The sequence below is a fragment of the Sphaerodactylus townsendi genome, linkage group LG09 (assembly GCF_021028975.2).
Source record: "Sphaerodactylus townsendi isolate TG3544 linkage group LG09, MPM_Stown_v2.3, whole genome shotgun sequence".
NCBI classification, from domain to species: domain Eukaryota; kingdom Metazoa; phylum Chordata; class Lepidosauria; order Squamata; family Sphaerodactylidae; genus Sphaerodactylus; species Sphaerodactylus townsendi.
Window position 1 is genome coordinate 44184314 of NC_059433.1, and position 23706 is coordinate 44208019.

The 23706-nt window shown below is 42.2% G+C and overlaps 1 protein-coding gene across 3 annotated transcripts in view; it reads left to right on the forward strand.

The window, feature by feature from the left end:
• Positions 1-20498, forward strand: part of MYOM1 (myomesin 1) — a 94020-nt gene extending 73522 nt beyond the window's left edge. For all 3 annotated transcript variants that reach the window (XM_048507908.1, XM_048507909.1, XM_048507910.1), the window contains 13 exons: positions 3044-3180; positions 3595-3739; positions 5465-5524; positions 6048-6115; positions 6739-6852; positions 8431-8518; positions 9081-9119; positions 9215-9320; positions 10048-10211; positions 11759-11795; positions 12067-12089; positions 13715-13770; positions 19646-20498. In XM_048507908.1, coding sequence (XP_048363865.1) covers positions 3044-3180; positions 3595-3739; positions 5465-5524; positions 6048-6115; positions 6739-6852; positions 8431-8518; positions 9081-9119; positions 9215-9320; positions 10048-10211; positions 11759-11795; positions 12067-12089; positions 13715-13770; positions 19646-19945 — 1337 coding nt within the window. In that variant the 3' untranslated portion in view covers positions 19946-20498. The remainder of the gene's footprint in view (positions 1-3043; positions 3181-3594; positions 3740-5464; positions 5525-6047; positions 6116-6738; positions 6853-8430; positions 8519-9080; positions 9120-9214; positions 9321-10047; positions 10212-11758; positions 11796-12066; positions 12090-13714; positions 13771-19645) is intronic.
• Positions 20499-23706: the final 3208 nt, after the last annotated feature.

Here is a 23706-nt window from a genome sequence, read left to right on the forward strand (position 1 = left end):
TGAGCAAAAGCTAAATTGAACTGGGTGTGGAATGTGAAGTTCCTCTTATTTAGGGGCTGATTTATCTCACTTCCTAGTATTCCAAAATGGGTCCATGTACTATACTCCTCTATCCTTGCTCTCATAGTTTTAAAGATATGGGCTGCAGTGCAAAGTGGCTGCCACATATCACGTATTGGGGCTGATGGAGTAACACTTGATGCCTCAGTTTTTGGTCTGTATGTCAACGTATCATTGTTTTTGTAGGGATGGGCCCCGCGAACCCAGCAGAGCCTCAGAGAGAGCACAGGAATGCCTGTGCCATCTGTGTCCTTCTGGGCGCACACGCTCTCCCATCCCCCGGACCCCCCGTGAGTCACAGGTCATGAGATGCCTGACTCACGGTCACCAGATGTCCCAGACAAAGGGACAAAGGGGTGCTTGCCCCCAGGTATGGATTAGACCCAGGCCTTAAGCGTTTCCTCCCTTGCGTAGAAGCAACCCAGCATGAGGTGTCATGTATCATATGATATTCTCTCAGCTCTCCAGCCTACTCAGATGCAACCCCATTGCCGCCCCTATTGTAAACCCTAATAAAAGGTGCCAGGGCCGAGCACACAGCAGAGTTGCCGGATCCAAGGATCGTGCTTCCTGCTGCTGGCTCTCTCCATCGGATGATATCACAGCGTCTCGCCTCTTCCTTGCGACCCCTGCGGGCCGACTTCAGTTTTCATGGGAAGTTACAGGCTCTATGCCCCTGCAACTGGAGCATCACTGTCACTTGCAGAGGAAAGTGGTGACCTAGGCACATACCTCCTCATCTGCTCTACTTATCATCATAGCACAAGGTCTTTAGTCTAGTAGAACACTGGTCTTTTAGCTTGATTTATAGTATCAGGGGTTCATGCTAACCCAGATAGTTCCTGATGCAGAGTCTACTAGAACAAATATCTTTAGAATTCTCATGTGGTAGTGTTGGCTCTCAGGCCCCTTCCGCACTTGCAAAATAATGTGCTTTCAATCCACTTTCAGTGCACTTTGCAGCTGGTTTTTACTGTGCGGAATAGCGAAATCTACTTGCTAACAATTGTGAAAAGTGGATTGAATGTGCATTATTCTGCATGTGCGGAAGGGGTCAGGTCAGGGAGCATATGATCAAGCTGTTTATTAACAGCTCAGTAGAAGCCTGTGTGTGATATGATGTGTTGTCTAGAGGAAACTTGCAAGATGATGACCCAATCACTCTCAGTGCTACCCTTTAATGTGTGCTTGGTTGTTCTGGCCATCTGCTGAACTTGGCCCTGTGTTAATGTATAGAAGAGGAATAATCCCTTTAGTGAAGATGTTTATCAAATCATTGCTGCATTTCTAAATATAAGGCAAGTAGTAGAGCTGATGGAGGACACCTTAGTCATTCCTCTCATTATTTCACAGTAACTGGAGAACTCTTTATGAATTCTCAGTCAAAATCCTGGCCATCTTATAAAATGCTTGCCAAATCTGTTCCAAGTATTTAATCAGGAAACTAGGGTTCACACAATCAAAGGCTTTTTCATCATCTAAATAAAAAAAATGCAGCAACGATATTATAAACATGATGGAGCTTCATCCAGATAGGAATCACAGTGGGGACCAGGATCAATGAAACAGAAGGATCCTTGTATGAATCTTTCAGTAAACCTCCTTGGGCATGCCCTGGGCTATTACTGACTCATGGCCTGACATCTCATCATGATGTTTGCTAAGCAGACTATGATTACTGGGTGGTTTGCCATTACCTTCCCCAGTCATTTACGCTTTATTCCCAGAAAGCTGGGTATTCATTGTACTAACCTTAAAAAGATGGAAGGCTGAGTCAACCTTGTGAAGGTTACCCAAAACCAACTGCCATTGGATCCAACTCAGAATGTGGGCAGAGTATTGCAGTTTATCATTCGCACCATGGTATAGCCAAAGATTGAGTCTTCGACCTCAAGTGCTAGAAAACATAGTGACAAGCAGGATCCACAGATAATATAGCTCATGGTTGTTAATTTACCATGGAAAAAGAATAGCAGACATTAATGTGAACATAATAAATTATAGATAAACAAGTGTGGGAGCCACCAGAGTTTCATTTCTTTCTCCTCCACAATTTCCTCTTTCCCTTTCCTGAAAACTCCCAGAGACTCTGTTCTTTTCGTGCTTCCTTCTATCCTCCCCATTAATCAGCCACATCACCTTCATCTTCCCCATCTTTACCTTTCTCTCCTTCCCTCCCCCAGCACAGTTTGGCCCAGTTGCATGGTGCCAGCTGAACTGGGCTCAGTTGTGTAGTGGAAAGTCTGCAAGAACTTGCAGAGGGTACCTCACTTTTGCCTGTATACCCCTTTCTATATCTCCTCTTATTTTTCTCTTTGCAGCTCTCATATCTTCCCTGCTTCCTTCCTTCCTTCCTTCCTTCCTTCCTTCCTTCCTTCCTTCCTTCCTTCCTTCCTTCCTTCCTTCCTTCCTTCCTTCCTTCCTTCCTTCCTTCCCTTCCTTCCTTCCTTCCTTCCTTCCTTCCTTCCTTCCTTCCTTCCTCCCTCCCTCCCTTCCTTCCTTCCTTCCTCCCTTCCTTCCTTCCCTCCCTTCCTTCCTTCCCTTCCTTCCTCCCTTCCTTCCTTCCTCCCTCCCTTCCTTCCTCCCTCCCTCCCTTCCCTTCCTTCCTTCCTTCCCTTCCTTCCTTCCTTCCTCCCTCCCTCCCTTCCTTCCCTTCCTTCCTTCCTTCCTCCCTCCCTTCCTTCCTTCCTTCCTTCCTTCCTTCCTTCCTTCCTTCCTTCCTTCCTTCCTTCCTTCCTCCCTCCCTCCCTCCCTCCCTTCCTCCCTCCCTTCCTTCCTCCCTCCCTTCCTCCCTTCCTCCCTTCCTCCCTCCCACCCACCCACCCACCTATCTACCTTTTACTGCTCCACCATCTTTAGCTATATTTATATCCTGCCTTTAATCACAATGGAGACCAAAGCACCTTACATCATTCTCCTCTCCTTCATTTGTTTGTTGTAAAAGACACCAAGGAGAGATTCTTTTTGAAACTTTTTTTTACAGTTATTCCTCTTCAGTCAGAGTTGGCAGTGGAAATTCTGGAGAAGGGACAGGTGCGATTTTGGATGCAGGCTGAGAAACTTTCTGGCAATTCTAAAGTCAACTTTGTGTTTAATGACAAAGAAATTGTAAATGGAGAGGTAAGCTAATGGCACTTTGCAGTCTAACAGTGATTACTTGCTACTAGCTATTGTCTTGCATGGCCTAGGCTAAGCAGGGTTGGCCCTGGTAAGTATTTTGATGGGAGACCATTGACTAAGTCCATGGGTTGCTATGCAGGGGCAGGCAATGCAAGCCATCTCTGACATGTCTTGCCTGAAAAATCTTATGGGATTGCCATAAGTTGGCTGTGGTTTGATGACACTTTCCAGAACCACATTTGAACTATACAGCTTTGGGGAAAAATGCAGCCACAGTAAATAAGATAGAAGGGAAAAATCTTGCACACTTCAAGTTAAGAAGAGGTACTTTCGTAGCAGTCATGCCATCTTAGGAAAAATTGTACTTCTGGATTGGAAAAAAACTTCTATTTCCTTTTATGTTTGTTCTACAAGAAATACACGATGAAGATTGACCGCAATACTGGTCTAATTGAAATGTTAATGGATCGACTTGAAGATGAGGATGAAGGTACTTACACTTTTCAACTTCAGGATGGAAAGGCCACCAATCAGTCCAGCCTTGTTCTTATTGGTGACGGTAAGATCTTTTAATGCTTGTTTTATAACAAGAAATTTGTCAAGTGTCTCTTAATGCTGAGTACTTTGGCTTGCACACTGCGTTTCCCTCCCAAATGATGGACTAATGATTGTATTCTTAGTATGCTTAGTAAGTCCAATGAATATTTCCATTATTCTTATTGAGTGCTTGCATTATATATTATCAAAAGGAGCGAGGACCCTGAACTGGTCAGCTTCTGCTCTTTCTCTGAGAATCAGAGCTACCTTCTGGCTTGTTTGCCACTGCCTGCTTGCTTTCCTCTATTTCTGTAATATTTTCTTTACACGATGGCCCTTTCTGCACCACAATGGTGCGGGGGGGTGTCGGTGTAAACAACGCCAACACACACCCCCGGGACCGTTCGCATGGACAGTACCGGGAGGGCAGCAGCGCAGCCTTCGCACAGGCTGCACCGTCCCTGCAAGCTTACCTCGTCCCCTGGCCTCCGGCTCATCGCAGAGGCCAGGGGACATGCCCCCACAGGCTGGAGTGACGGCTCTGGAGTCGCAGGCCAGGGGGGCGTGTCCCCTGGCCTCTGCAATGAGCTGGAAGCCAGGAGACGAAGATAGCTTGCTGAGGGGACTGTCTTGCGAGGAGACAATGGAGCCTTCCAGCTGCTGCCGTTCGCGGCTGAGCAGCGTTTTGGAAGCTGCTGTTTCGAGGAAGCAACAGCAATGCTTCGGCGCATACGCACTAGGAGAGAGCGTTTTTACGCACGTCCCTAGGGCGCTGTTTTTGGCCCATGTGGAAAGGGCCTAACTCTCCAATTGTGTTCCACTGCCAGTTCTGGTGCAGGCTAATTCTGGCTGATTCTGCAGCCATCTAGTTGGCTCTGCTGACTGTCTTAATCTTGCCATGTCACAAGTATGTTTAATACATATCAGAACTGACAACCCAGATTAAATATGGTAATGACTCTTAAGTTTTGCACTGTTCAGGATTATGTTTTGTCATATTAACAATCTGCATTGAATCCAGTGGTGGGATCCAAAACTTTTAGTAACAGGTTCCCATGGTGGTGGGATTCAAACTGTGGCGTAGCACCAATGGGGCTGGGCGGGGCACGACGGGGACATGGCTGGGCATTCCAGGGGTGGGGCATTCCTGGGCAGGGCTGTGGCAAGGACGCAGCCGCTGCGCCGGTCCTTGGGCGGGAAACAAATGCATGCAGGCGCAGGCTGCCACTCACGCCAGTGCACCTCCTGCTAGACTGCTTCAAGTTCTGCGCGCTACTGCTGAGAGGAGGGGCATAACTAAGGCAAAAATCACGTGGCAAAATCACCAATTAGTAACCCCCTCTCGGCACGCACAAATAATTAGTAACCTACTCTCGGGAACCTGTGGGAACCTGCTGGATCCCACCTCTGAATGAATCCCATTCCAGCTCTGATTACAGTTTGAAAATATATTTGCATGTGATTAAGATACACCAGATTATGTATGAGAGCATGTATTCCACTAAAAGCAACACTATGGCGGATTCCGCATGGGCTAAAAACAGAGGTGTGAAAACGGTGTAATATGTGTCTGGTTTGCTTTGCATCCTGTTTCCTAATCTAGCAAGAAATAACCATTCAGAAATGTACTGAAGCACTGGATCTCCTCAGCTATACTGGGGCATATATTTTGGCTTTATAGAAATGCAGTTGCCCTTCAAAGAGAGATGTAGTTTGATCTCTCTGTGTGTGTTTTTTAAATCATTAGTGTTCCAGAAGTTACAGACAGCAGCAGAATTCCAGAGGCAAGAGTGGTTCAGGAAACAAGGTAATATATAATATATATAACGTCATTCAGTGGGAGAGAACTATAGCAATATATGTCAGTTGTGTAGTGAAACCCGTTTTTTCATTCAACACCAAAACCAAAATCTAGGGCAGGGTCTCTAACAGCTAGTCCGTGTGTTCAGCCCCTGCAAAGTAGCTTGTGGGTACTTTAGACAAGATCACAGGAAAGAACACAAAAAGATGTGCTGTAGACTTTAAAAAAAAATCTTCTGTGCCGTAGGGTTTTTTTTCCTCAGTGCTGTTTAACTGATAGCTTCATATCTGGTGCTCTCCCTAGTCCATGTTCTGTTTCTAGGACAGAACAAACCTGGTAACGTGCCAGAGTGGGGGCTGGGGAGTAGCTTCAGAATTTTTTCATTCCTTGGAAGTAGCTTAAAAGAAGGGTTGCTGACCCTTAATCAGGGGTATAAAAAGAGAAAATTAACATTTACAGTTAAAAAGTCACTTGATCTTTTGTATCTCCTAATTTCTGAGTGATTTCTTTTACAAATCATTTCAAACAGGACCACATTTTGTTGAATACCTGGGATGGGAAGTTACCCCAGAATGCAACGTGTTACTGAAGTGCAAGGTAAGAGCTAGAATTTTAGTACACTAAATCACAAGTACAGAGTGGTAGCAACCAGCGGCTACTATGGAGCCTCATATATTGGGGCAGGTATGTTTCACACCCCCACTGTTATTGATGCTCACAGTTATCAATTCATCACTTCTTAACAAATGTGCCTCTAGTCATTGAAATAACGTGGCAATTCATCCAAGTGAAAGATGTAAAGAGAGGACAGAAAACTACCTTTCAATGGAATATGTTTGTCAGTATTACAGTGTAACTGTTCACTGTGAAATGAGCTGGTGGGGCATTCTTCCCCTTTACATGGGCTCATTCCGCACATGCAGAATAATGCACTTTCAAACTGCTTTCAGTGCTCTTTGAAACTGTGCGGAATAGCAAAATCCACTTGCAAACAGTTGTGAAAGTGGTTTGAAAACGCATTATTTTGTGTGTGCGGAAGGGGCCATGCAGAATGTTTTGACTGCTTCAAGTAGAAAGGCTGAGGACAGATTTAGCAAGCAAATTATGGCCACTCACTTCCATAACTGAATGGGGCTTTGCTCTCCCCAGCTACCCAAATAACTACTGACTGCTGATAACATTTATACACATGACAGGAATATCTTTAACTTTAACTTTAGGTGGCTAATATTAAGAAGGAAACACATATTGTCTGGTACAAAGATGAAAGAGAGATAATGGTTGATGAACAGCATGATTTTAAGGATGGTGTATGTACTCTGCTGATAACAGAGGTAAGTGAACTTTCCTTCTTTAATGATTATCTCCACAGAGGTCAAGAGCCTCTTCAGATGTAATAAATTTTCCAAAAGGAGGTCTTTTTCGCAAATTAAAATTTCCCAACCATGTTTGATGTAATGATCAATCATTTATTTATCACACTATGCGTATAAACACTGGTGGAAAGTCAGGGCTAGGAAGATGGTTTGCTTTGAGTAGGAGAGAATGGTGTTTCCTGTCTCCACCAGCTCAGTATCTTCAAAGCCTAGCAGCTACTTTGCAAACTGTGCCTGGGATGACCCAGTTTTCTGTGAAGAGGAGGGTGTGTGTGTGAATGGGTGTGAGGAAGGTGCTTAAACCTTCTTCTGCCAGTTTGTTTCCCACCTACCCAGGTGGTATGTTTGTTTATTTATATACTGATTTTCTCCCACATACCACAGTCAAATTTTCAGTGCATCAAGTTGGTTCTCTGTAGCCCACTGTAAACAGACACACAGAAATCTGGTGCTCATCTCTACCTATGTGACATTACACATAACCTGTCTAAAGAAGGCCCCTAGACCAGGTCCATATATTCAGGAAAAATGCACTAGGAAAATGAATATGCAAGTGATTTATGTCACACATATTATACCAAATTTTGCAGATATGGGGTTGGGTACTTAAACTGGACAAAGCAGTGCTACAACAGAAAACCAAGGTGCCAGTTTTCTGGCTATGTTAATTGTCTTTACACCTGTTGTTAACTCAGTTTTTAACAGATATTCAGAAGACACATAGAAATGTCCCTGACTTTTATTTCAAGCTGGTACTGCCATCTTCAGTTGTTGTAACTATGGTACATAATGAACAGCAGACCTGGGGAAAATGTCAGGTGTCAAGAAATATAGTATACTATGAGAAATGGAAGTTGTGTCCCAAGTCAGGCAAACACTGGCATCTACACATGCATGTAGATGCCATTCACTTTAAATCACTTTCATAAGGGAATGGGATTGTAGCTTAGTGCACTATTGATTGTATATATCATCTTGCTCTTATTGCATTTTTTATTTCATTTTCCACTGGATCTCTTAGGCTATCTGACTGCATTTATGCATGTTGTAACCCACCCAGGTCTATAAATAAAGTACAGCAAGTGCAGCGTTATTGCTCATTTGTTGCATAGAAACAAATCTACTTTACAGGATTTTGTTTTCAGGATAAGCACAACATGCTGTATCTTGTAGAACTGGAACTACTGGTGAAACCTATAGTGATTTACAACACAAAAATACATAATAAAATGCACAGCAAACAAAGTAAAACAAATAAATGCATCTCAGACTGGTCCTAGACTCATCAGCTAGTTTGATGGAAGACTGCAGGCTACTGACTAAGAGTCATTGCCTCTTTCTTTTTGGCTCATGCTTTTGTCCACACTCAAGTTTTATAAAGTGTTTGGGACAGGAAGGTGAAAAAGCCATCATCAGCAATGATGTTTCACAGCTGGCAATGCTTCTTCTCCCTAGTTCTTTTCCATTATCTTCATAAGTTACACATGCAGTATTCAGAATGCTTTCTCTGGTGCTGTTAGTTTGTTTTATTCACAGTTTTCAAAGAAAGATGCTGGTATTTATGAAGTAATATTGAAAGATGACAGGGGAAAGGACAAGAGCATATTGAAGCTTGTGGAAGCAGGTAAGCACACTGACCTACATGAACTTTATGCTGCACCAACAGTGATACAATTCAAAGTTTCTCCTCTTGGCCTTTTCTGCACATGCAGAATAATGCACTTTCAATACACTTTCAATACACTTTGCAGCTGTGCGGAATAGCATTATTTCTAAGTAATAAATAAAAAAACACTCATATTATGTGCTGCCTTTTCTAGTGGTATATTCCTAAGAAAAGATGGATTATTTTTCTAACAGAAAGGGTCAACATTTCTTAACAAAAGACTCCAAGTATAATTCATTGACATAACTGATCTCACATCAATGGTGCAGTTTTCCTCTCTATAGTATAGGGATACTCTTTTGGTTTGGTTAACACCAATAATCAAAGGCCAATAAAACCAGAGAGGATGCATACAAACTCCTTGAGAAAGCTTGTTAGAACTCTTTAAAAAGTAATTTAAAAAAGAATTGGCAGGAAGTGCCAGATTAGTCTGGGAATTCGAGGGCTATATTCAGTCATCACCAGACACATCTGATCTGGAAACTGTGAGGCTCAGTCTCAGGATTTTTTTCCCCTACAGCTTTTGCAGATTTGATGACAGAAGTATGCAAAGTGATTGGTGAGTATTTAAGTCCCCCTCCTGATGAATGACTCATTTGTGCCTCTCCACGTAGGACTATAAAGTTATAAAAACAACATGTGTTATGTTTCCAGCTCTATCTGCAACAGAACTGAAAATCCAGAGCACAGAAGAGGGCATCAGATTATATTCCTTTGTTAACTACTACTTGGAAGATCTGAGAGTGAGCTGGTTGCACAAGTAAGTGAATGAACTCTTGGCACTCAGCAAGGGAATTCCATACATAGTTAAGTGCAGGACATACCCACACTAATACATCTCTCCAGGCTGGATTTAGATTGGCTGATCACAATGAACTCATTTGCATAATGCTGTATAGTGCTGGAAGTCCAACAGACATTCTCTCTGCTAGTTCCTGCTGTAAGATGCATAGAGGTATTTAGGCATGGCCTGCATTGTTGGCAGCCTTCATGCTTCTGTTTGTTTCAGGCACAGGATCAATACCATTGATGTAATGTAAAATCTCCCATTTAATCATCATTCCTGTTTCTGCATAGATAGACTTCTGAAGGAAGAAAGTGTGCTGAGGTTCAAATTTGACAGGTGGGCTGCTGTAGGCTGAAAATTATCCTTTGAAGTAGTCCTGGAAAAACTCTTGAAGCATATGGCATTGTCTCTTGGAGAATGCGCTAGGACTAAAATAGAAACGTTATCTATAGTAAGAAGCTCTGTAACAGTGCTGACATACTGTTATCAACATCAAAGGTTGCTTATTCTGTCCTGTCCTGACCCACCATTTCAAATATCCAGAATGTGTCTGCACAAGAAAAAATAAGGTTTCTTATACCTTTGGTGTAATGCTTTTAGAGTGATTTAAGACATTTCCCAATCTATGTACAATAGAGAGGCCAAATTACCTCATAGTGTTTATATTATCAAAATAAAAATGTTGCTTTTTTCTTCTCAGTGAAGCCAAAATTAAGTATACAGAAAGAGTGAAGACTGGAGTCACTGGGGAACAAATCTGGTTGCAGATCAATGAGCCAACCCCAAATGACAAAGGCAAATATATCATGGAGCTCTTTGATGGTAAAACAGGACACACAAAAGTGGTGGATCTTTCTGGCCAAGGTAAAAACTCCCTCAGTATAACCATTTTCTGATGAAGAAATATATTTTACCTTTCTGGTTGAATGATTCTCAATGGAACTCCCAACAACCAAGAATAAAAGTTCACTGACTCCCCATTCTGTAGTTCAAAATAGGCTGGGTCATCATGCAGTGATCCCCACTTGGGGATTTTGAAAGCATATGAGACTATGAAGCTTGTAGCTGGGAGACACATATGCTTTATTTCCACAAGGATGACAACTTTTATGGAAGGAGATTACTGCCAGAATGCCCCTGGCCACACCAGCACAATGGATCTGGGCAACTGAGGGTGCTTCTGGGTCAAGTGACATGGAGCTCCACAGCACCCAGCCGCCTGGGTAATTTGGCCCTCCACCTGCGCATTTGTCCCCTGTGCTGGTAGAATGGGTACTCATGCCAGCACTGAGAGGGGATTTCCCCCCCCCCTCTGGATTGGGCTGCCAGAGAGAAAAAAATAGGGGAGGGAATTTATAGTTTAATCTAAGATGTTCTTTACTAGAAAAATTTCTTATGATAAGGTGTATTGACCATAATGCTGGCAGAGTATCAAAAACCAAGACCTTTTTAGCATTACAGCATAAACGTTATTCTGGCTCTAGAGTGAGACTTGATAGTGCAAATGGTTAGGATTTAAAGTTTTAAATTGCATTAATATGATAGATTCTCCTTCTGCCTATTGTTTGCGTTTGTGCCCAGTCAAGTCATCTTCAAAAATGCAAGTGCCTTTTTCACCAGACACATTATTGTGTCCCAAAAGAGCACATTATCTCATTTCTCATTAGTTCTATCAGCAGTGTGGACTAGTGGGAGGCTGAAGATTCCAGCGCTTGCAGACTGTTGGCATAAGACATGCTTGAAACATAATTCCCAATATTTGGATTATTACAGTCAAGACATTCCTTGCAGATCAATCAACTGTGTGGTTATATTTATTCAAAAGGAAGTCCCACTGTTCAAGGGGATGTATTTCCCAGTAAGTGTGCATAGGATTTAGACAATACCATCAGTTGGTTGGGTCCAACCTACTTTTTAGATCAATCTCATCCAATTCCCCTCCTAACTACAGTACCTACCTTTTGGCCAATGCAGGTCCCATGATCCCTGACATATTTTTTGGGGTCAACAGCTGAAAAGCTGGTTGGATTCAACCCAGAGTTCCCACACAAATTTACTCAATTTCTGGGGGGTTATTCTCACTTTTTCTAGTTAGAGAGAAATTTCTGAACCATCCATGCCACCATTATACTTGCTTTTCAACAGTCCTCAACTCCATTGAATTATTATTGCAGTTGTACTGTCACATTAGAGGGGAAACATTATTCTATCCTTTCTTAGAATTTAATGTCAGAAGGTGATGAATCCCATTTACCAAGTGCAATGGATTACAAGGTGGCTGTGAGATATTCTCTGCTTTGTACAACAGAACAGAGTTTTAAAAAATCTATTCTAACTTAGAAAAAATCTAATTTAAAAAAATTTAATGAATTGTTTTTGTATTAATACCAATCTTTTCTTTTTAAAAAAAGCATATGATGAGGCCTTTGCTGAATTCCAACGGTTAAAGTAAGTACAATTCATGAAAGGTGCCATTTAAATAAGATAATGGGGCTTATGCTGTAGAAATGTAATAATTATATAGCTTATATTAGTATGATTTTAGGCTGTACTGAGCCCACTCTTTTATTTATTTGGAAATCTGCTTTAACATTAATTGGATGCTTAGTTTCCATAGAAAGAGAGTGACCAAAAATGTCATTATGCATCTCAAACTAATTGAATACATGTCAAAACAACTGAAATAAAAGTGAGTTTTCTTTGTCTTTTTAAATTACAGAGCAGCTGCAATTGCAGAGAAAAGTAAGCAAACTCTTCTGTATTAATATTTATATCATCAATAGGATGTTGTGTTTAAAGCACTCAATTTTCTGAGTGATAGATTGATTTGTAGAATTTTTTTTTAGAAAATGCTTTTTAGAGAATACAAAATTAATCAGAGGAAGGAAGAACAGGCAAACAAGGATAACATGTTTTGAAGCGTTATTTGTCAGAAAGAAATTGCAAACCTGCAAAGGCAGCTTCTTGCTATCCAACAGAAATGCAAGAAAAAGACCCTGGTAGCCACTTATGTTATGTCAAGCTTATTGTATCCTCATTTTTTTTTCTGCTTGTGCAACATCCTGTGCAACCAATTTATGGGTACCATAATATATAGGGAGACAAACTGTATCGATGTCACTAACAGCTCCATCCACAGCCTTTGGCAATGGGATGCAGTGCTGCTGCAGTGCCTCCTGCCACCTCCAAGAGGGCTTCCCAATATTGTGGGGAGTGAAAAATGTGAAATAAAAATCCTGTCCCTCCATAGGTCTTAAACACCACCCCTCTGGGAGGAAGCCAACTAACACTGGCTCCACCCCAGGAACGTCTCAGCCCATCGCACCCCCACATTGGTGTCTGATTGGGACACCATCACAGCCTTGCAGTGACCTGGACTTCCAGGTTTTGCTGCCGCAGAGTTGGGGAGCAGCTATCTGCTGGCACATCTGCCGCCATCTGGTAAGTGCCCCAGAGAAGGCAAATGTGCTGGTGCAAGGCTATTCTGCTCCCCCAAGCCCTTTCTCCCCCACCTCTGGTTGGAGCTCCAAGTTATAAATTTCTCCCTGACTTTCTGTGAATGACTACAGCAGTGAGGAAATGCATAACTTTGAGGAAATGACTACAGCAGTGAGGCTGCATCCACATCATTGATTTGCTCAGCTTCCAAACGCAGATTGGAACAAAGCTACTTGGAGCACTGTTAGATTCATCCCATTATTTCTCTGCATTATTCCACTGGAGGGCTTTTTGTCAACTTTCAAAAGTCGCTATATCTCTATAGGTTTATATAACCCTATTGTATTAAAGCAACTGTTGATATTTATATATATTAAAGTTGGCAGAAAACTATCAGATGCCATAGTCAGGGAAAACGACGGCCTCAAGGAATTAACTAAGGAAAGTGTGTAATACCATCCATCAAGATGTTAGTAACTGTTACTGTGAAAACACCCAACGAAGTGATCTGTTTGGCTGGAACCCCCTGTAGTTCTCTGTGTGTTCCAAGATAACCAGTGATGAATAACTGTTCTAACAGGGTGTACTTCAACAATTCTTTTAACCACAGACTTCATTTACAGTGTTGCTAGCTGTTATGTTAAGAAGCATAGGATCTGCATCCTGACTTTAAGTGTGGATTTTGCAGCATACATCTTACACTGGAAGTCTGATAATGACTGGAAGTCCAATACTAACAATGAAAAAGTGGGGGAAATTAAATTAATTCCAGTAAAGTGGACTGGAAATATTGGGTGTCATTCTCAGTTTGCTTTGGGTCACTGGCAGCTTGTACAAAATTAATACAATAGTCTTCAGAAGGGTAATGAAATTTGGGCCAGAACTTACTTTGAAAACAATAATTTTAAAAAATCCTATTGTGTTTTCAGATCGTGCCCGGGTGCTTGGAGGTCTGCCCGATGTTGTTACTATCCAGGAAGGCAAGGTACAGTAAATGAACAGTTAAATGGAGCAATAGTCTGAAAACAGCACTTTTGCTGTCTCTGTGCCTCTCAAGGAAGGAAAAGCTTCAGGATTATTTAAAGGCTTTAGTTTCTATAGTGAGACAGCTCTCTATTCATCCACCATCTGGAGAATCCATTTTGCTGTACAAGACAGACTGGTGTTCTGTATTTAGGCTATACTCACATGTTCCACTAGATCTGTGGAAGGTGGCCACAAACCAACATGAAGTTGTCTGCTAAAGCCCACTGGACAATGGTTTTGTGAGCCCATCTGTGTCCAATGGCATAAACAAACTTCACCATTTCATCAACCTGCTTTTCACCCCACCCCCCTCAAAACTGTTGGTGACACATGTAAACTTTAAGTGATGGCAAGTCTTGGGAGATTTAACAGAGAAGGTGTCCCTAATTTCAGATTTATCCACAGAATTAGCTGTATGAATCTGTTTCAGGAAAAAATGAACAGTAGTCTTATAATAGCTTGTACAATGTATATATTGAAGCAGAACTTTTTATGAACTGAAGCTCACTTCAGACACATCAAATGCACCCTCAAGGCAAACTTACAATGTGGTAGTTTCGTTTATTTGCATAGAACTTTCACAGACTGAAATTTTGTATTTCTCTCTTTTTGTTCTACTGTTTATACAGTTTTTTCTCTAAACCCATGCAAGTGTATAATATTTACTGAGGAAACCCATGAGGGTTCCTTACATGAACTCTAGTCCATGAAAGTTTATGACACAATATATCTGTTACTCTTTAGAAGTACTTTAGAGGTGCTACATGACTCCTTTTAAAATTAAAAAAATCTCATGATAATGTTGATTTAGCCATACATTGTCAGTGAGGTTGACACTTCAGTATTAAACAGATTGGAGAGTATCCTATCATTTCACTGAGAATTTCAAAGTTAGGGCTGCTATGGGAGAGGGACAGGATCAGCAAAAACTTGCCTGCTCTTGCCTCAGTGAGGATCTTGTTGGTTGGAATCCAACCCTAGATAATTACTGGGCATAGAACAGATTTCCTAGTACTTCCAACATCATGTACATTAACTTAATTTTTATTCTAACCAACTACGAGTGCCAAGTTCTAGCCCAGTTCAGCATTTTAGTTCTTACTACCAATAACAATTTTGAACAATAATGAAAATACAAGCCACAGTTTAGCACTCTTTCATGCTATTTAATCTGACATTTTAAAAAATTACTTCCACAAAGCATATACAGCTCTTTCTGGTTTCAGCTGCAAATAAACCTTCAACTGTACTGGAAGTAGTATTGCAGTCTGGATGGTCCTGTCCTCAACAGATGTTCCTACTCCTTACATTCTAAATATTTTCTGTAAACATTCACTTCCTGTTGCCATTCTGGGACCATTGCCCACTGCTGCTGATCTGTGAGAAACAAGGTTGAGACTGAGGCACAGTGAGATAGATGGGAAAGCAGAACTTTTGAGAAAACCTGCTGAGTGGGTAACTGTAACTTCTCCTGTAATACAAGCACATCCTCTTGCTATACATACCCATTATGAATTAAAGAGTTTGCCTTGAATCTAGAGCCTGCATTACAATCCGAGAATCACACAGAGCTAAGGATAACTCTGAGTCATTACTGTACAAGCAGTGGAGATGAGAAGCACACCAGCTTGTAAAGCACCTGTATTCATCCAATCTGGTGCAGCTCTTGTAATAGGTGCTCAGCTCACTGAGAATGGCTCTGAAACAGAACCAGGGGAAGCAGTGCTCTGGTCTTGCCTCATGTTTATCTCATACTTCCTTTTTCAGCACTTTGTGTTTCTGTATAAGTGCATGACTTTGCTAGTCTCATTCAAATTATGCCAACACTTACACAATGAAACAGTGTTCTCAGTCCTCTATAAGTGACATAATAAAATTCACTCCAGCCTGACTTTTGGCATTCAAGAGTACAGTCGGCTTTTATTCAGTTAGAAAATTAGAAGCACATTTTCCAGGAGCCTGTTAAAAGTTCAGGTTGAAATGCTGCCCTTTTCTAAATGAACCTATACTTTTCCCACCCCAGAGTAAAGCCATTTTCATGACACGGTTATCTGATCAGTCATCACTGTGTAACACAAGCACCAATATATGGCCGTTGTTGTTGTTGTTAATTCTATTTCTTAATCTCTCTACCCCCGAAGGGCTCAGAGCAGCGTACATGTAAACAAAAGAATAAAACAATAAAACCCAGTGCACAAAGACAATCGAACAATCATTAAAAACCATGGAATCCATTAATTAAAATAGCAGCAGTATGACCCATCTGCCACTTGGTAGGTGGCGCCTGGTCCCAACCCTGGGAGGGGACCAGCAGATGGTACATGGGCATCGAGAAGGGGCAGCTATCTTACTATATAATTAAGCAGCACGTTCCTAATGACAAATCAGAAAAAATGAAGGACTCTGGAGATGTAGTCCAGAGGGTGCCATTTCTCATGTACCAAGAAGCTGATGGGACTACAACTCCCAGACTTCTTTTCACTCAGTTGGTAATACTTCTTAAAGCTCTGGGGTCCTTGCAGGGCTGTCTTATTCCATGGCTGAGCCAGCTGTTCAGTAGGAGTCCTCACATGGCTGTCCTATTTCTTGCCTGAGCCCACTCTTGAGTAATACATCAGCAGTGAGCAGGGGTGTAATGAGGTGCCTGGGGCACCCTAGCCACTGCCTCCCCTGCTGTCATTCTTGCAAACACCACTGTGATTCCTTTAAAATTTAGCTTATTTTCCTTCTACCTAAGTGGTACCGGGCCTGGCAAAAGACTGGAGACGGGGGCAAGGCCAGGGAAGGAGCATGTCTTCTCTGGCATTGTCCCCACCCCAGTCTCTTGCTACTCAACTAGAAGGAAAGTAAGCTGAATTTTAAAGAAACCATTCCTTTAAAATTCAGCTTACTTTCCTCCAAGCACCCTGAGCCCAGCAAGAGACTGCGGGTGGGGACAAGCCCAGGGAAGGAGTGCCCCAGTCTCTTGCTGGACTCAGCGCCATTCAACTGGAAGGAAAAGAAGCTAAATTTTAAGAAACCACAGAGGTTTTGTGTGGGGAATGGAGGAAACTCTGCAAATATTTTTATTTATTTATTTATTAAATTTATAGGCCTCCTCATCCCCGAAGGGCTCGATGTTGGGAGTGGTTGGGTGGGAAAATGTTACTTTTTGATCTGGTTGCAGTTTTATGCACCTACGCTCCTGGCAGTGAGCCAGCGATCAGGACTGAATGGGAAGGCCTCACTGCACCTAGAATGGCTCAAGCTGAGGCAGTGAGAGTGGGGCTGTGGGTGGGGGGAGAGGCCTTATCACACCTACCTGCAGCACTTCAGGCAAGCTACAAAGAATTGCACTGGGGGAAAAGATAGAGAGTTGGAATAGGAGCAGAAAGAGAATGAATGCTGGGGGGAGCAGAAAGAGGAGGAGTGAGCTAGGGTAGGTGGTCAAAAAGAGAGAGTAGAAGCTGGGGTAGGGTAGAACCAGATTTGCAGGCACCCTGATGATCCCCCACTTTGGGGGAGGGAAGTGCCTATGGATATAGAAAGAACTCTCCCCATCTTCACAGGCATCCTGCTGTAACTCCTTGGCAAAGCTGGAATTTTTTTTGGGGGGGGGGGGGGGCGCAATCTCAGTGTTTGTGCCAAGTGCCATTTCCTATAGGTATGCCCTGTCCACATCCTTTTCTGTGGGAGTATTAGTTTTCTAGAGCCCATTGTAATTTTTGCCCAACAGGATTCATTACTAGTAGCATATATATTATTATATAACCACCGTTGTCATTGATAAGACCTGCCAGTCTGAAGGCGCAAACCACATTTTGTTCTTACTGGCACATAAGATTAGTGAAGATTAGAAATTGTCCCTCAAAATATTACTGATTTCAGATTGAAAGCAAAGTAATTAAGTGTGCTGGTTTTAAGGACATTTTGAAAACCACTTAGGCATTCTAGTGAGCTCGATTGAACATACATTCTTTAATATCAGATTATATAAATGTGGCGTTTCCCCTAGCTGCCCAGTGTCCTCAGGCGAGTGTGCCGTCCCTCCTTCCCTGACTTGGGGGTTGGATTCCCCAGACGGTGTTTCGTCCCCTTGGCCCACAGGGCCCCTGCATGAGTGTACCTCCTGGCCTTCCCCGCACAGCCAACGCCCCCCTCTTAGCAGGTCTTTCCGTCTTCCTTCCCCTGGCTGACTTGAGAGTTCGCACCCTCCCCCTCTCTCTCTCCCTTGTTGCTTCACAGGGAGAGGAGTTTCCCGGGGTTTGGCTCTCCCCTGTTGCCTCACATGGAGAGGTGTTCCCAGACTGTGTGAAAGACTCCCACCCTGTTACTGCACAGGGATGGGACCAGCCTAAACTGTGCTCTAGGTTCTGGTAGGGGGTCTGGGCTCCAGGGTCCTCTTTCTTCCTTCCCACTTCCCACCAGTGAGCTGTCCCTTTCCCTTGTCTGTTCACACCACCGCCCACATTCCCTGCTGCTGTGGCAGCTCCTGACTCTCCCTTTCCCATTTCCTGATATCCCTTCTGCCCTCTCATTTCTCTCCCTTGTCCCAGCTGCTTCCCCAGCCCATCTCCCAAATCCGCCTCAGCTGTAGGCAAGCAGGCCCTGCCTGGTCTAAGCTGCTTCTCTAGCCCATTTCCTACATCTGGCTCAGCTGTGGGCGGGTGGGCCCTGCCTTCCTCTTTGAACAAGGCCTCTAACGCCTCCACCGTCCCTGCAAGAGGCTCCTCTGCAGCCTTCCCATCTCCCGCGGTGCCAGCCCATGCGTGACCCAGCGGGGCAAGTCCAGGCGCTGCGGCCGAGCCTGGACAATACATATAATTTCAGGTTATATACATTCTTTAATATCACGTTATTTTTTGTTTAGCTTTAGGTGGCAGTCATTTTTGTCGCCCTGATATGGAAGTAAAAAAAATGTTTTAAACCCAATGATTGTTATTTATTATATACAACCATGTTAAATAATTATTTTATTAAAGATATCCATCATGAGTCTCTCTTTAAATGGATACAGTAAGATTATGTAAATTATTACTAATATCTAGGCACCAGACACTGGAGCCCTCCTGGGAGACTTCCATACTTCAGTTTTGCTTCCCAGTCCTGACAACTCATTAGACAGTCCAGATTCAACTGATGATACAGACTGCCTAAACTTTTGTTTCAGTTCTTCCTGGATACTGAATTACTTCCTTAAACTCTCTGCCTTTTCCCCCCTGAAAATGTACAAATACACTGCCAGAAAGAAAGGCTAATATATAACACTAATGTACATAACACTGCAATCTTGGGCAGAATTTCACCCTTCCACACTGACTGGCCTCAATGGATTAATACAATTGTTTAGAATTTCACTATGGGATTGAAATATTCCAGGAGCTAAAATATCACAGGAATGATGATATTTTAAGACAAAAAGTCACATAAATGGACATACAAAAAGAACATAAACAGCAATTCAAATAAATGTGACACATAAATAGATCTATCAAAAGGACCATATTTAGAAATAATCTTCACATCCTATTTCATTTTAAAACAAGTCTGCACTTTGTGGTTGGCTTGAATAAAACATTGAAGGATTTTAATAACAATTTATAACAAATTTCTTTACAGTGCCATCCTAAGCAGAATTGTAGCCGCCTTAATTCACTGAGGTTAAAGGGCCAAGGTTTAGGACTGCATATCTTCATTCTTTACATAAAGTTAGATTCATGTATTGTATATTTTGACCATTTATATGCATCAGTTTTGTTACAGAAGCAAAGCAGACAACATTTTTAGGGAGCATAAATGTTGAGGGCATTTATTTATAGCTGCTACTGATACTCTTTTGTTGTGGACTTCCGCAGGCGCTTAATCTTACATGCAGTATCTGGGGAAATCCTGTACCAGAGGTTTCATGGCTGAAAAATGAAAGGCTTCTGATGGGAGATGACCACGTCATCCTGAAATTTGAATCTGGAAAGCATGCCTGCTTCACCATCACCAGTGTCAGTACAGCTGATTCAGGGAGATACAGCCTTGTAGTGAAAAACAAATACGGCACAGAGACAAGTGATTTCACTGTAAGTGTGTTCATACCCGAAGGGGAAGGGAATGAGATATCACAGCCAGATGCTGGCAAAGGAGATAAGAAAAAGAAACCCTGAAGCTAAAACCCTGAAGCTAGAGTTCTACCTGGATTGATGATATATGTGTGTAAAGTGTTTTCCTATGTTTGGGGTAGATCTGGATCCTTCCACTCACTTCATTAGAGACACTGTGACTTACTTATACTTAGCAAAAACTGTTTACAATCGTCCCTTTTTCTGACACATGTTTTTCTAATCCTTCTTTTATCATATGTTTAATCACACCAACTAGCTGATGAGTGCACATGGTAACCACAGGTTGGCTGTTTTCCCAAGTCCAAGTGTTCATAAATCACAAGCAGTCTTTGAAAAAAAAATCATTTAATTAAAATCATCAGTGAAGGGAGTGAAAGGATAAGTAATAATCTTGGCTGAGTGGGAATTTTTTCCTCACTGGGAATTTAGATTTGACCGTACTGGTAATCTGGTATCTACTGAGTGTATTGTAGAATAGTGTTAGAAACTGGATGTTTAAACAGACAAATTGCCATGATATTAATACACATGAATGTCAGTGAAATACTATTCACCCTCCTTAGTCTTCACAAATAAATGAAACACTTTTATTTCACCATGCTGTCTCTGTCTTGTTTGCTTGCTCATTACTCTAATAGTGGATCACATTTTTTCCCCAGCAATGATTTCACTTACCTAATCCTCTCATGCCATTTTGGTTGTAGTAACCTCCACTTTATTCTTGAATGCAGCACTCATCAAGGAAAATGGAACTTTCCTCTTCAATCTACACTAATCTCTGCTTGATTCTGTCTCCACTGCAAACCCTGTGAATAGCAGGCATGTTGTTCGGCATGTTAGAAATATCTCACCAGCCATTATCTATCTTCCAAATATGAACACAAATGTTTCACTGGGGTGTGCCTACTGGATTGAGGGTACATGGGCCAAAGCCTGAGAAATAATGACTAATTTGAGGCCTTTCATAGTACAGCGCTACGCAGGGCTACACCTTTCTATTGACTTCAGTAGATTTAAAAGGGGTTGACTTGGCTTAGAATTGCATTGATAAAATGTGACTTGATAAAATGTGACTTTCCAGGCTTATAGCTCAACTTGTTAAACACAGGGCTATATTAACAGTTCCATCCTAGACCCATAAGCTTCAGAGCCCATTCACATCATTGCCATAGAAAGGCAATGAATTTTTCTAGAATTCAATAACTAAAACTAAACTGATACCATTCTGCTCACAATATATATAGGAGCTGTTAATATATATTAACCCATGGGGTGTTTAAACTATGTCATTGTCCAGAAGAAAGCAACTTGAATAAGCAGCAGAAGCCATTTTGAGTTACGCCAGACTCTAACCTAAATGGCCCCGGCTAGCCTGGTCTCATCTGACCATGGAAGCTAAGCCGAGTCATCCATAGTTAGCACTTGAATGGGAAGACCACCAAGAAAGTACAGCATTGCTCCACAGGGAGACAATGATAGCTATCTCTGAATGTCTTGCCTTGAAAAGCCCACACCGGGGTCAGCAGTAACTTGAAAGCATTTTCCACCACAAACTAATGCCAAAGAGGTTGGATAATAGTACTGATAGCACTATACTACTAAAGACTGGTTGGGCATCACCTGAAGTTTCATCCTTCTAGTATTGAACCCAACATTTTTAATGTATAAAATGGTGATTTCAGCACAAAGTAACAAAGATGACATAAGCTTAAACATATAGAGAGGCTGAATGAAGTAAATATATTTAGACAACAAAAAAGGTGAGTTTTGTGGTATAACAAAAATAGCTATTTTAAAATATTTCAAAGCTTGGTCCAGAATTTATATATTCCAAATTCTATTAGAGATAGCTAATTTCTTAGAATGCTTTTTTCCCCAACCATGTTATTATATCATCAAAACAATTATGGCAATATGTAAAAGTCAGACAGGTGAGCATTCTATCCAACAAAGCGCATGCTTGAGTATGGATGTCTATTTAGCCAGGAAATGAAGATATTCGTTTCTTAAGTTTGTTGTCTGTCAAATTAATATTTTATATTTTTAATAGAAATTGAAACCATTAAAATAATGCAGTGAAATCCATTGGGTCAACTAGGGATTTTGTAGGGCATATAAAAAGAAGACTATCGTCTAGATAGGCTGTTAGACAGTGCTGGGGTGGAGTCAGCAGTTGTGGTCCACATTGGTACCAATGACATTGGGAAATGTAGCCGGGAGGTTCTGGAAGCTAAATTTAGGCTGCTAGGAAAAAGGTTAAAATCCAGGACCCCCAAGGTGGCATTCTCTGAAATGCTACCTGTTCCACGCGCAGGGCGAGCTAGGCAAGCGGAGATACAGGGTCTCAATGCGTGGATGAGAAGGTGGTGCAAGGCAGAGGGTTTCAGATTTGTCAGGAACTGGGGAACCTTTTGGGATAAGGCAGGCCTGTACAAAAGGGACGGGCTTCATCTTAACCAAAGAGGAACCAGGCTGCTGGCGCTCAACATTAAAAAGGTGGCAGAACAGCTTTTAAACTGATCCCTGGGGGAAAGCCGACAGGGGCGGAGGTGACTTCGGTGCGGAATACAGAGGCCATGGGGATGCAGACAGAGAAGGAGGTCGTTTTTAAATCAACCACATACAAGTGAGGAGCACAGCAATGTGATAAGTGATTGTGTCTACAAAAGGCTAGAGGGCAAAACACATAAATCCCAGGTTAGGGACAGAGACAGAGTATACAAGTGTCTCTATGCTAATAGTAGAAGCATTAGACCTAAAATGGGGGAGCTGGAGTACAGAGTTTTGCAGGAGGACATTGATATAGTGGGCATCACAGAGACATGGTGGAATGAGGAGAACCAGTGGGATGCTGTTATCCCAGGTTACAGGCTCTACAGGAAGGATAGGACAGGGCATATTGGGGGTGGGATGGCCCTCTACATCAAAGAGAGCATAGTGTCACATAAAATAGACAATGCAGGGGGGAGCTGATTCCTCTACAGAAGCACTGTGGATATCAATACCAGGGGTGAAGCATAGTTTAACATTAGGAATATATTATCGTCCCCTGACCAAAGCACAAGAGGATTCTGAGATGGAAAAAAAGAAATTACAGAGGCCAACAAAGCAAAAATAATACATTGGTAATGGGCGATTTTAACTATCCCCATATAAACTGGAAAAATGCATGTTCAGGTCATAGTAAGGAGAGAACATTCCTGGATATGCTAAATGACTGTGGCTTAGAGCAGATGGTTGTAGAACCAACCAGGGGAGATGTGATCCTAGATCTAATTCTATGTGGGACCCAGGACCTGGTGCGGGAAGTCAGTGTTGTTGAGTCGATAGGGAACAGCGACCACAATGCTGTCAGATTCAGTATCTCTGCATGCGAACAAGTGACAACTACTAATGTAGTTACATTTGCCTTCAGAAAGGGAAATTTCTCAAAGATGAGGGGGATAGTGCGCAGGAAGCTGAAAGGGAAAATCCAGAGAGTCAAAAATGTCCAAGATGCTTGGAGGTTATTTAAAAACACAGTCTTAAAAGCTCAGCTGGAATGTGTTCCGCAGGTTAGGAAAGGCAGCGCCCAGTCCAAAAGAAAGCCACCATGGTTAACAAGGGACGTTGAGGAAATTATTAGGAAAAAAAAGATGTCTTTTAGAAAATGGAAGTCCAGTTTGGCTGATGAAGAATACCAGAGAGAACACAAATGGTGGCAAAAGAGAAGCAAGTTAGCTGTAAGGGAGGCAAAAAAGGATTATGAGGAACGCATGGCTGCGAACATCAAGACCAGCAACAAACAGTTCTTCAAGTACATC